General features: G+C 59.3%; 1 protein-coding gene across 1 annotated transcript; it reads right to left on the reverse strand.

Annotated features, from left to right (window-relative positions):
• Positions 1 to 1,238: 1,238 nt before the first annotated feature.
• Positions 1,239 to 9,265, reverse strand: TAMALIN (trafficking regulator and scaffold protein tamalin). The gene is made up of 8 exons (XM_060112708.1): positions 8,957 to 9,265; positions 6,793 to 6,842; positions 5,131 to 5,185; positions 4,921 to 5,023; positions 3,663 to 3,756; positions 3,491 to 3,557; positions 2,877 to 2,943; positions 1,239 to 2,432 (listed from the first exon to the last, which is right to left on the reverse strand). The coding sequence occupies exons 1-8, from the start codon at positions 9,206 to 9,208 to the stop codon at positions 1,933 to 1,935; spliced, it is 1,188 nt and encodes a 395-aa protein (XP_059968691.1). The 5' UTR covers positions 9,209 to 9,265; the 3' UTR covers positions 1,239 to 1,932.
• Positions 9,266 to 11,623: the final 2,358 nt, after the last annotated feature.

The raw sequence follows: 11,623 nt of genomic DNA on the forward strand, positions 1-11,623 counted from the left end.
CTCAGGAGGCTCAAAACTCAGGCCCACCTCTGCTACTTACTTTCTGTGTGACCCTGGACAGGTCACTTGCCCCGGGTCACCTCAAAGAAGGTGGTGACCACCTCTTGAAGATGCTTTGAGCACACACTGTATTTATGGAGGTTCTGTTATGTGCTAGCGTTGGGCAAGAAATAAAGCAGTGAGTAAGACAGGAGAGGTCCCTGAGTCCTGCTGTATGGAGTGTACATCCTAATGGGGAAGGGAGCCAGGCAAAAACCAAAACCCATCTGGGTCGAGACAGTTTCAGATGGGGATGAGTGGTATGATGGAAATAAAACAAGGCTCTATCAAAGCAGAGGGTGCGACAGTATTTTAAACCAGATGGGACGGCCTTGGGGAGGCCAAGCTTAGTACCAAAGGAGTCAGCTATGGACAGAGAAAGTGCAGAGACCCCCAAGGGCAGGGCATCTGAAGTGTACCGTGGGCAGAGTGGCCAGAGCAGGGAGCGAGAGGGGAAGCAAGAAAATGAGGTAGGCAGGAGTCAGATATCCCTGCATAAGAGTTGGAATCTTTTTTTTTTTTTTTTTTTTTTTTGCGGTACGCGGGGCTCTCACTGTTGTGGCCTCTCCCGTTGCGGAGCACAGGCTCTGGACACACAGGCTCAGCGACCATGGCTCACAGGCCTAGCCGCTCCGCAGCATGTGGGATCTTCCCGGACCGGGGCACGAACCCGTGTCCCCTGCATCAGCAGGCGGACTCTCAACCACTGCGCCACCAGGGAAGCCCAAGAGTTGGAATCTTATTCTAGGAGTGCTGGGAAGCCTCTGAGGATTTCTAGAGCAATGAGTGACCAGTGATTGGGCCTGTCACAGGTTGGGTGGGTGATGGCTAAGGTCTCCTAAGCAGGAGACCCCGGACCCCTGGGAAAAAGGGTGCCAAGCAGTTGTTTACACAAGGATAGTTAAGAAGTATAGAGGAGCCTTGACCCCACCAGTTGTGGTATTTGGAGAGGGAAGTTCTAGATACATTAAACACGAGACCCAAGTTCTGAAGGGGTGTGGGGCCTCTAGTTCAGGCCCATACATGTAAGTTAAACTCTCCCAGTCTGTTTCCCTGGCTCCAGGCTCCGAGCAAATAAGATGTAAAATATAGTGTGTGTGTGTGCGCGCGTGCCCGCGCACACTGGGGTGCAGAGTGGTGGAGTCAGAGCTTGCCCGAGCCCAACCCTCCCCCTCAGGCAGTCACCACACTGACACAGATGCAAAAAACCGTCGATTTTATACAGTCTGTGGTTCAGAAGCAACAATATGCAAAACGGTGGAACAGTCTGTGCTGCCCCCATCCCCCCAAGACATGCCCATTCCTGTCCCCCAAGGGGCAGAGGACCCAGGACCCCTGCCGGGCAAGACCCCACTTAGTTACAGGCTCCTGGGAGGGGCCAAGCCCTTAGGGGTCAAGGCTGGGAGTGAGGGGGACCAGCGCTGGTTAACTGGAACTATGTCTGTGGGGGGATGGGGAAACGACTGGGCATAGGCCATTTCTCCCCAAGGACAAGGGTGGGGAGCAAGTAAAGCTGAGGAGAGGGCTTCGTGGGACAGGGTCCTCTCACCCGGAGAAGGGGTTTTCTTGGACACCCCACAAGGCACTACTGACCCAGATGTAGGATGGCACGCCCCATCTTTGGCCCCCGAACCTCTCCCAACCCCGAGCTCCCCTAGTTCTCCCGTGCCCACCTCCCACTGTGGTTTTGGGGAGGAGTAAAGGGGCCTGGGGCTCGGGTTCATTCACCACTCTGCACAAGCAAGGAAGGCAGGCCAGCTGGGGCTGGCGAGGACCCTCTCCCGCCGCCTTGGGCTCCCGGAGTCTCCGCGGCCAGGCGCCCGCCCCCGCCCCCTTTTTGTACTGGCTGGAAAGAATAAATAAATAAATACCTTCCCCCGCCCGCCCCCGCCCCTACAGCTGGCTCTCCTCCTCCTCCAGGGAGCGGTTGAGTCCGGGGATGAACTTGAGCAGCCGCCGGCGGAAGCTGCGATACTTCGTTTTGCGCAGGCCGGGGCCGCACAGGGCCTGCTCGCGGGCCTCAGTCCAGAGAGCGCTCGGCGCGCCCACGCCGCCGCCGCCGCCGCCCCCGGGGCCCGCGCACCGCACGCTGGCGCTGCGGCTCAGCACCGCCCGGGGCCCGGGGACCAGAGCGTCGGCGGGGCCCGGGCCGGGCGCGCGCGCGGGGGGCGGGGGCGGCGGAGGCTCAGGCGGTTCAGCGCCCCCGAAGAAGCACGTGTGGTAGACGGCGTCGTCCGCGTCGCCCCCGGCCCGCCGCGCGCCGCCGCGGGAGCCCCCGGGGGCGGCCAGCAGAGGCCCGAAGGGCAGTGAGCCCGGGAGCAGGCCCGCACCGTACAGGCTGGAGCGCACGGACTCCAGCGTGTCATAGATGCTCGGGTCCTTCACCACGAGGCCTGCCGGGGCAGAAGACACGAGGGAGGGCCGTCAGAGGGCACGGGTAGGAGACCTCAGCTCCTTCCTGTTGACCATCTGTGTGGCCCTTGGGCAAGTCACAACCTTGAACCTCACTCCTCTTGTCTGTAAAACAGGAATTACACACTCAGATCCTTATGAGGATCACTTATGACAAGAGCCACGGAAGGGGTCTGAACCAAACTCTTGGAGCCTTCCTGTTCCCATCTGTAAAATGGAGATTTTCCTTTCCTTCAGGGGACAACTGTGAGAATAAACTAAAAATGTGTGTGCATCAGCCTGGGGCAGCATTGTACCCAAAGCAGTAGCTCAACAAACCTTTCTTCACTTTGGAGGGGGAAGTAACCCACTAGTTCTGAGGGGGAAGCAGGAATGGGGGTATCAGTAGGGGTGCAAGTGGCCCTTCACACCCCTAATCTACTCACCGTGCACCAGCCGCTGCTCCTGCACCATTAGGGACCTGTATTCTCCCCACTTCTCATACAGGGTTTGCTGTAAGAGACACCCCCCGCCTCACTGTCAGGAGCTAGCAAGAAACTAGCAGGAGGTGGGTACAGACTGAGGGATCAGGGAGTACACAAAAGAAACCTTAAGGTTAAAAGGAGGTTCAGGACTTCCCTGGTGGTGCAGTGGTTAAGAATCCGCCTGCCAGTGCAGGGGACGCGGATTCCAGTCCTAGTCTGTGAAGATACTACATGCCGCTGAGCAGCCTAAGCCCGTGCGCCACAACTACTGAGCCTGCGCTCTAGAGCCCGCGTGCCACAACTACTGAAGCCTGCACGCCTAGAGCCCGTGCCCCGCAACAAGAGAAGCCAACACGATGAGAAGCCCGCGCACGGCAATGAAGAGTAGCCCCCGCTCGCCGCAACTAGAGAAAGGCCGCGCGCAGCAACGAAGACCCAACGCAGCCAAATAAATAAATAAATAAAATAAAAGGAGGTTCAAGCAGATAAATGACCCCTAAAAAAGAGTGGGGCCGGTAGGGGCAGGGGCTTGGGAAGAGGAGGGTGGCGACTGGATGTTATCTGGGCTGCTTTACCTTCAGGTACTGCAGACGAGCCTCCAGTTCCGCCTTCCGAATTGATGTCCCATACAGAGTTTCCAGTCTGAGGAGGTTGGGGAATCAAAGGCTGAGTGGGCCCACAGGGTGGGGAAACACTGAGAGAAGCTGAGCTCAGGAATCCCCCAGGGACCGCAGGACTTGGACGTACCTGAGAACGTTGCCAGACGCCTTAATGATGTCAACAATTTCCCGATGCCGGATGCCTTCCACGTTCAGGCCGTTGACACTAGCGATGGTGTCCCCTGCCAGGCAGAGAGGGGATCAGAATCTGCTCCACGGGGCATGTGAAAGAATTCCAGCCACCTTCGCCAGAAAGGGTAGGGGTAATAACCCCACAAAATTCTCCTGAACTCCCTACCCCCAGTCATGGTTCTGGGGAGATCTTGTCCAGGCCCGGCACCCCAGCATAGGGGCCAAGGCCTTCAGACACCCACATTCTCACCTCACTCTCAGGAAGCTCTGTCCTCAAAGGCTGAGCCCTCCTGGCAAGCCTGGGCTGCCCCCAGAGCTGGTTATTTTGGTCCAGCCCACAGGCTGTCATGAGACCCAGCCAAGACAGGAAGGGGGCAGGGTGAGTAGCACCAAGCTGGGAATTAACACCGGCCTCAGGCATAAAAAGCCTCAGCCTCTCATACCCTGGGCCACTGCAGAGCCCCCTGACCTCAGGCAGAGCAAGGCACCATCTCTGAGGGCCCACTTCCCATCTGGAAAAGGGGGTGTGGACCCCTGCGGTGGCTACCATGGGGATTAGGAGGGAGGGTGGATGTGAAACTACTTTGCAAAGTTGCAATACACCACTAGCTACCAGGGGCTGCTGGTAAATAGGCAGGGAGGTAAGGGCTTAGGGAAGGAAATGGTGACAGGACTGGGTGGGGGTCAGTTTGTGCAGTCGCAGGCTGTCCCTTCCTGGGACTTGGGACTCTAGATTTGGCCAATCCGAAGGGTCTCCTACCGGTGGCACCATTTCCTTGTTAGAGGAAGTATCACAGGTGCCCCGGTTTTGCGCCAGGTTGGGAGCAAGATAGGCCCTGATCCTCAATATCAAGCAGATCTAAGGGAGTTGTTCCACCCCACCTCCTGCCCATGCTGGATTGCCAGATCGCCAGGGGGAGGAAAAACAGCAGCAGCAACACCTGCCATTTACCAGGCCCTGGCTCTGTGCCCAGGGAATTCCCTCCCCACACTGACGTGAGGACGTGTTATTGCCCCCAATTTGCAGATGGGACTGCTCAGCATCACACAGTAAATGGCAAATTTGCCTAAGTCCAATCCATTCTTCTTTCTGGCCTTCTCAAAATAGGAGGAGGAAGGGAAATTGTTTTCAGAAGAGATTTCTTACCCCCTCTGCTTGGGAGTAAGGTCATACCCCTTTTCCCAGAACCCTGTGTCCCGGGTTCATGCCCCACCTGGTGTGAGCCCAGCCAGCTGGGCAGGGCTGGACTCATGAACCCGGCAGACGAAGGTCACCATCTCCACGCGCTGCTCCTCCCGGTGGTGAAGGCCATAAGTCTGTAATAAACAAGGGGACCCTCAGCCCAGGGGTGGGGCGAGATTCATCCATCCCTCTGACCAGCCTCCCAAGCCATCCCTCCCCCTCTGCACTCAGCTTCTCCCACCTGGATCTCAAAGCCGAAGGTCTGGTTCTCCTCCTTCTCCAAAGTCAGCACTTTCCTGCAGGAGACACAGGGGCCATCTCATCAAGACTGTCAGGATTAAAAGGAGCTTGCCAGTCCCATAGCATGGCCCTCCGCTAATGCTGGGAGTCTGCTCTGGAACATCCAGGCAGGGCTCACTGTCTCCAGGGACAAGTCACACTCATCACAGGTTGTCGGAATGTCCTTTTCCCATTTGCAGCTGAAATCAGCTTCATTGAGCCACACAGCATCAATCCAGTCCCTGGTGGGGGAGGCACTCGAACAGCTGACCCCCAGAGCCGGTGGACTAGCTGAGTTTTTCGGCCACACTCCCAGCCTTCTAGTGAGCCCCAGAATACTACTTACTGACTAGCTGAGGCCCCAAATTCGGCCACAGCCTGGAGCACCGTCCGCTCCAGAGCCCTGGGGAGAGGGCTGGCCCCACCCCCAGAGGCCAGTCACGAGGCTGAGTCCAGACCACAGCTGCTCCTCCCAGCTGCGGTGAGGCCAGCCCACCAGATGTGAGGGCTGGGGGGGGGAGGGGAGCCTCGAGGCCGCCCCTTCCCGCACTGCAGGCCTGCCCACTGGACACAATGGTCTGGAGTAGCTCCAGATTCTCGTCTGCTGGGGGAGCCCAGAGTTTCCTCTGCCCACCCCCACACCCCCTTCCTTCCCGCCCAGCCAGAGGCAGAGTGAAAGCGGCCTGCAAAGGCCCCTTCAAGCCTCACGGCCTCAGAAGGGTCCTGCAGACCCAGGCCTCTCAGGGCCCAACCTGACCCACATACCCCCCAAATGCTGAGCGGCAACTCCCAGCCCCAGCCTGAGCCCCTCCCTACTTTGAACGCAGGCCTCTCCCCCTCTACGTGTATTGGGGCGGGGAGCAGGGTGACTTCTGTGTCTACTCCAGTGCTCTCTGGTTTTCTGGAAGGGTTGGCAAACTTTTTCTGCAAAGGGTCAGACAGTAAATATTTTAGCCTTTCTTTTCCAGACCTAAATTATTTGACAGCCTCCGTCCTATATTGTTCTTTGTTTTTATTTGTACAACCCTTTCGAAATATAAAAACAACTCTTAGCTCAAGGCCAGTCTGGCCGGTGGGCCATAGTCTGCTGATCCATTTTGGAAGAAGCCAGCCCCAAATCAGGAGGCGACATGGGCAGAGTGGGGCCTGAGTCAGCAACTACTTCTGCCCTCGCCTCAGACCCTTCCTAAGAGGCCACCACAGGATGGGCCAGCAGAGGACTGAGATTTTGGATGCAGGGGCAGACAGACTGGAGCAGCTGGACATAGCTTGGCCATGGTTTGGGCCCTCGGAGTGTGCTGGGCTGGGAGGGCTCGGGGTAGCCCGGAAGACTTCTCCTGCTTCCCTCCTCCCAGATCCAGGTCTCTCCGGGGAGGGGTAACTGGCAGGGACTGGGGGTGGGTTGAGGAGCACCTGATGACTCAAAAGTCCCTGTCTCCTTCCTCTGCCACCCCCTTCACACAGCCCACACCTCCAACTGCCCTCATTCCTAGCAAGGGTGCTGTGCTGAGAGGCTGGGAGAATGACTCCCCCCTGGCTGGGCTGAGATGCTGTGTCATGCTGCCCCCAACCCAGCGCCTCACCCTTTTGGACCAGGGCAGGGGCTGGGGTAATGGTGACTCACCGCTGCTGTTCAGGACTCTGGCTGAGATTCTTCCAGCGCAGTCCTGAGCCCTGGGTGGGAAGGAGAGTCAGGAAGGAGCAGGTGAGAGGGAGCTGTCCTGGAGCAGATGGTGAGAGCCCTCCTTTGGGGGTTTCTCACCTGGGCTCCGGCCCTAGACCCAGCACCCCATTTCCTGTTGCCTGTGTGTCTGGCCCCAGCTCCACACTTACTCTGGTCCCGGGGTAGCTATCTGCAGAGTGCCACTGTCAGCACCATTCCACAGCTTTCTCCCTAAGCTCTATCCCCTCAGCTGGGAGGACTGTGGGGGTACAACAGTCTCCTGGGTTCCAGATGCATGAACCTCTAAGCCCTGTGCTGTTTCCTAACCTGGAGGGTAGGGGGTTTCATTACTCTAGATAGAACAGTCTCCACCCCCAGGGTGCACGTTTGCGGCGGCTCAGGCCCCCTAGACCCCACAAGCTGAAGCAGGGGCTCTTCCCAGATGTTATTCAGGGAAGGGCAGGGGGCCCCTGGGCTTGCCTATCAAAACACTCCAGAGGCCCCTGGGCCGGTCAGGTCTCTCCTAATTTCTCATTCACGCAGAGTGGCTCAGGGGAGCCGGGGTCAGAGGCCCAGGTCTGGAGGGCTGGACTCTCAGCCTGAGCATGGAAAGGCCGGGGACAGAGGGGCCTAGCCTCCTCCCTCAAAGTAGACTGTTTCAGGGACCAACTATGGATTCCAGCTGCAGGTGGCCAACTGTGCCCAGCTCCACCTGGGTCTCTCAACATTGCCATATATTTTGTTGCTTTCTGGGACAAAAACAAAAAAACAAAACCTTGGATCTCAAATTTGTCCATAAGTCTCACTATACTTAAGGAGAGACATTGGGAGTTCCTTTTTTTTTTTTTTTTTTTTTTGGCATGGCAGATGACAGAGCTGAGGGTCCCTCCCTCTTTTGGGTCCTTGAGAAACTAAAGCAGTCTCTCTCCCTCCCTAAATTATTGATCCTTGGAAGAAGCCCAGTCCCAGACCAGCCCTTGTCCTGTGTGCCCCAAACAGCCCAGGGCCTTCCTGGTCGGTGCCCTTGTTAACCCTCCCCCTAGGCTGCCCCAAGGCCAGGAAGAGAAGGAAGCCCTCCTTCTCCAGAACCAAAGATTGGCCTCAGGGGTGGGGACAGTTCCCAAATGGGCCAAGGAGGAAGGACTGGGCCGCATAGAGAGACCCCTTTGTCTTTCCACCCGATTTTCATAAAATGCAAATTCTCAACAAGCTGTTCATTGTGTTGGGGGGAGCCAGGGGCAAGGGGGAGAGGAGGGGGGCTGAGCTGGGAAAGGCCACCAGCCCCCTCTCCTTAACCTGGGTCTTGAGTTCCCCTTTCTGAGTGCCCGGGTGCCCCTCAGGCCAGAGGAAGAGCCCTGCGCAGGGGGAGACTCAAAGGGCGGGCGCGGCCCGCATCCTTCCTGCCCCGCGGGCGCCCTGCGACCCCTCCCACCGCGTCCGGTCGCGGCTGACTTCCAGGGAGCTGTGGCCTCGAGCCCCGCACCTCAGACGCAGGGCAAGGCGGCAGGCCCCGAGTCCAGGAATCCGGGCGTCCCCCCGGAAGGGTCGGCGGCGCCGCACGCACTTCCCCCGCTAGAAGGCACGCGGCGCGTCCGCCGCTCCTCCCCACCTGGAACCCGCGTACTCTCAACTTGACTGGGCGAGCGGCGGGACCCCAGCCCGAGGCCTCCCCGCTCCCACGGAAGAATCCCGGGCGAGGCGTCCTGGGGACTTCGAGACGCCTGGACGCGGGGAGGCGGGGCTCGGGGGTGGCCGAAGACCAGCTGGGGCGAGGGGAAAGGGACCTGGGGAGGTGGCAGGAAGGAGAGCAGCGAGACGGGGCGGGGGCGCATGGGGAGTGGAGAGCCGCCAGGTCGGGGGCGGCGTGGAGCCGGGGTCGCGGGTATGGGGGATTGATTGCTCCTTCTGAGCAGAGGGTCGAGGGGACCCAGCAGGATCTGAACGTGTCCGTGGGGGATCAGCGGGCTGGGGAGGAATGGGGGGACTCGGGGACCCCAGGAGAATGGTGTGGGGGTCGGCAGGCGCGAATGGGGGCTGCTGCGGGTTGCGCGGGTCCTGAGGAAGGGACACCGGAGGGTACCGAGAGCCGAGGGGGGGGGCCGCGGGAGTTTGGGGGGATACGCACCTTTCGGCGGGGCAGGGTACCCCCGGACACGGCGAGCGCGCGATACAGCTCGGCCGGGTGATAGTCCTCCAGCGCCGCGTACAGCTCGTCCCCGGGGGTCCCAGGGCTGGCGGCTGCGGCAGGGGGGCCCGAGGCCGGGGTCGGAGTCGGAGGGGCTGGAGCAGCTTCCGAGTCGGGGGCCGGGGCAGCGGGGTCTGGGGCGGCCGCCGCCTCCTCTTTCTGCTGCAGCTTCCTGAGTCGGCGGAGGGTCATGGCTCCGGCGCCCCTCGGAGGCGGCGCTCGCTCCGCGCGGCGGGGAAGGCAGCGACTCGCGGATGCCAGCCGGGAGGGTGGTGTGTCGCCTCCTTTTATAGGCTCGGGGAGCGGGGCGGGCGGGGAGCGGCCTCGCGGGGCCTCGCCCCCCGGCACGGCCGGCTCCGCCCCCCCGCCGGAGGTGGGGGCGCTGTCCCGGAGCCCCGCCCACAGCTCCCGAGGCATGCCAGGCTGGGGAAACTCTTGGGGACAGGAGCTCTCAATAGGGGGAAAAGCTAGCCGCGGAGGGGAGGGGGGGTCCAGGGCATCCCGGGGCGGAGCATGGGTCTCCGTGATACCTGAGGGACGGGGAGCCTGTGAAGGGGCTTGTGCACGAGATTTGAAAATTTAGGGATGGATATCTTTGGAGATTCAAGGAGTCTGGCCGTGGAGCGACCGTAGAAGTCCTTAGGAGGAGGTTTGGAGGCCGCCCAGAGTAAGATTCTAGGAGACCCAAGAGGCTGCAGGAGACTTTAGGCAAGGAGAGGGAAGCAGGGGGAGGGGGGAGGTCCCTGATGGGAGGGAAGAGACGGCCCTGAACTAACTGTGCAGAAGCCGCTAGGGAGTGAAAGGGTCCAGGATTTCCCCCTTACACAGCTGTCCCAGAAGAGTTCAAAGAGGCTGCCTCTCCTTCCCATGTCATGGGGGAAGGGAAGAGGGGGAAACCCAAAAAGTAGTAGACTTAATTCTGGCCTGTCCCCTCAGAAGATCAGGAGTTGTTCCTCCTGGATAAACCTTTCCTCACCTCCTGATGTTGGAGCTCAGATATCCTTTTCCCAGCCGATAGATCCTTACTATGGGGTTGACTCATGGCAGGGGATGTGACCGCGCTGAGTGGGTGCTCAGGGTTGGGGGATGGTGCTCAGTCATTATCTGACCTTTTTTGGGGAGCATCTTCCCCCCACCCCCGGCTGTGTTGCCGGTGGCTGCCAGGCCATGGGAGAGGTGGGAATGGCCCAGCTGAAGTCTCTGTCATCAGTGGTACCCGAATAAGAAGTGAGAGGAGGAAGTGGAAGGCCAGGTCTGTCATCTAAAGAGTGGCCAGCCACCACAGGGCGTCAGCATCACAAGCTGGGGGCTCCACATCCCGACGTCTGCCACTGAACAGAAGCCAAGAATGTCCACATTGTCCCCTCCTCCAGTGTTCCCAAATCTGTTATGCCTTTATAGCTGACATTTATTGTGCTGTGCACACTGTTCTGTGTATTCTTTTACATCTTTTACATCCATGAATGAATTCATTTGGTCTTCATAACAACTCTATGAAATAGATACCATTGTCATCCCTTACAGAGGAGGAAACTGAGGCCCAGAGAGGTTAACTAACTTGCTTTAGGTCACTCAGTGGCAGAGCTGATTCGAACCCGGGCAGCCTGGTTGCAGAGCTTGCAATCTAACCCCTATGTGATGCTGTCTTCCACTGTTCTTCATTCACCCTATGTTGAAGCCCTGCTCCGGGCCAGGTTACAGAGGCTCTTGGTCAGGTAGGGAGTGATACATGCACCGGTGCTGTGTTAGATGCATGGCCTGCGGAGTACAGAGGGGCTAGTGGCCCATCAGCCTGGGGAGGCCAGGAAAGGCTTTCTGTCTCCTGTCTCTCTCAGTCCATGGGTCTGTCTCCGTCTTCTTGCTTCCTAGTGTCCTTGACTCTGTCTGTGTCTTCCCCACCCCCAGGGCCCTGGGGCCCCAGCCCCTACAGGAGGTGTGGGGGGGAGGGGGTGCTTCTCCACCCCGCAGTGATTACACAAGTCCAGATGGCAGGATGCTTGTTGGGTGGGGGGCAGGGTGTGGATTGGGGACTGCCACGAGCCAAGTGCTAGCTCCCTTAGTGCCTTCCTCACCCTCCTCCCACCTTCCCCCTTGGCATCACCAAGTGGCCATCAGCTGAGGGGCCGAGGGGGCGTTGGTGGGGAAACACGGGACTCTATTGTGAAGCATTAGCACAGATGGACCCCTGGACCGTCTGCTGCCTGCTCCTGACAGCCGGCGTCTGCAGCGGGGGTGGGGATGGGGAGGCGGGCAAAGGCAGCAGAGGCAATGGTTTCTATCCTCCTCACTCCGTGCTTATTCCTGAAGGGACCCTCAAAAGGGCATCTTGTGAGCTCTTCTGTACCGCCACCCCACCTATCCCAGAGGGTTACCTAAGGGACACCTCCTTGCCTGAAACCTGGAGGAGCAGACAACACGGATGTCACAGCACCTGTGTCTGCCAGCCCTGCTGAGACATTCCTCCTTCAGACTGACGTGGAGACAGAGACTGCCCATCAGTATCCAGGCCAGTCTGCCTCCCGACCTCCAAGTCAGAGAACAGCACCAGAGAAGTGAAGCTCACACCAGTTTCCACCTCCTGCCAGGCAGGGTACCCTAGAGAACCCC

Source organism: Mesoplodon densirostris, chromosome 11 (assembly GCF_025265405.1).
Source record: "Mesoplodon densirostris isolate mMesDen1 chromosome 11, mMesDen1 primary haplotype, whole genome shotgun sequence".
In the NCBI taxonomy this organism is placed as follows: Eukaryota; Metazoa; Chordata; class Mammalia; order Artiodactyla; family Ziphiidae; genus Mesoplodon; species Mesoplodon densirostris.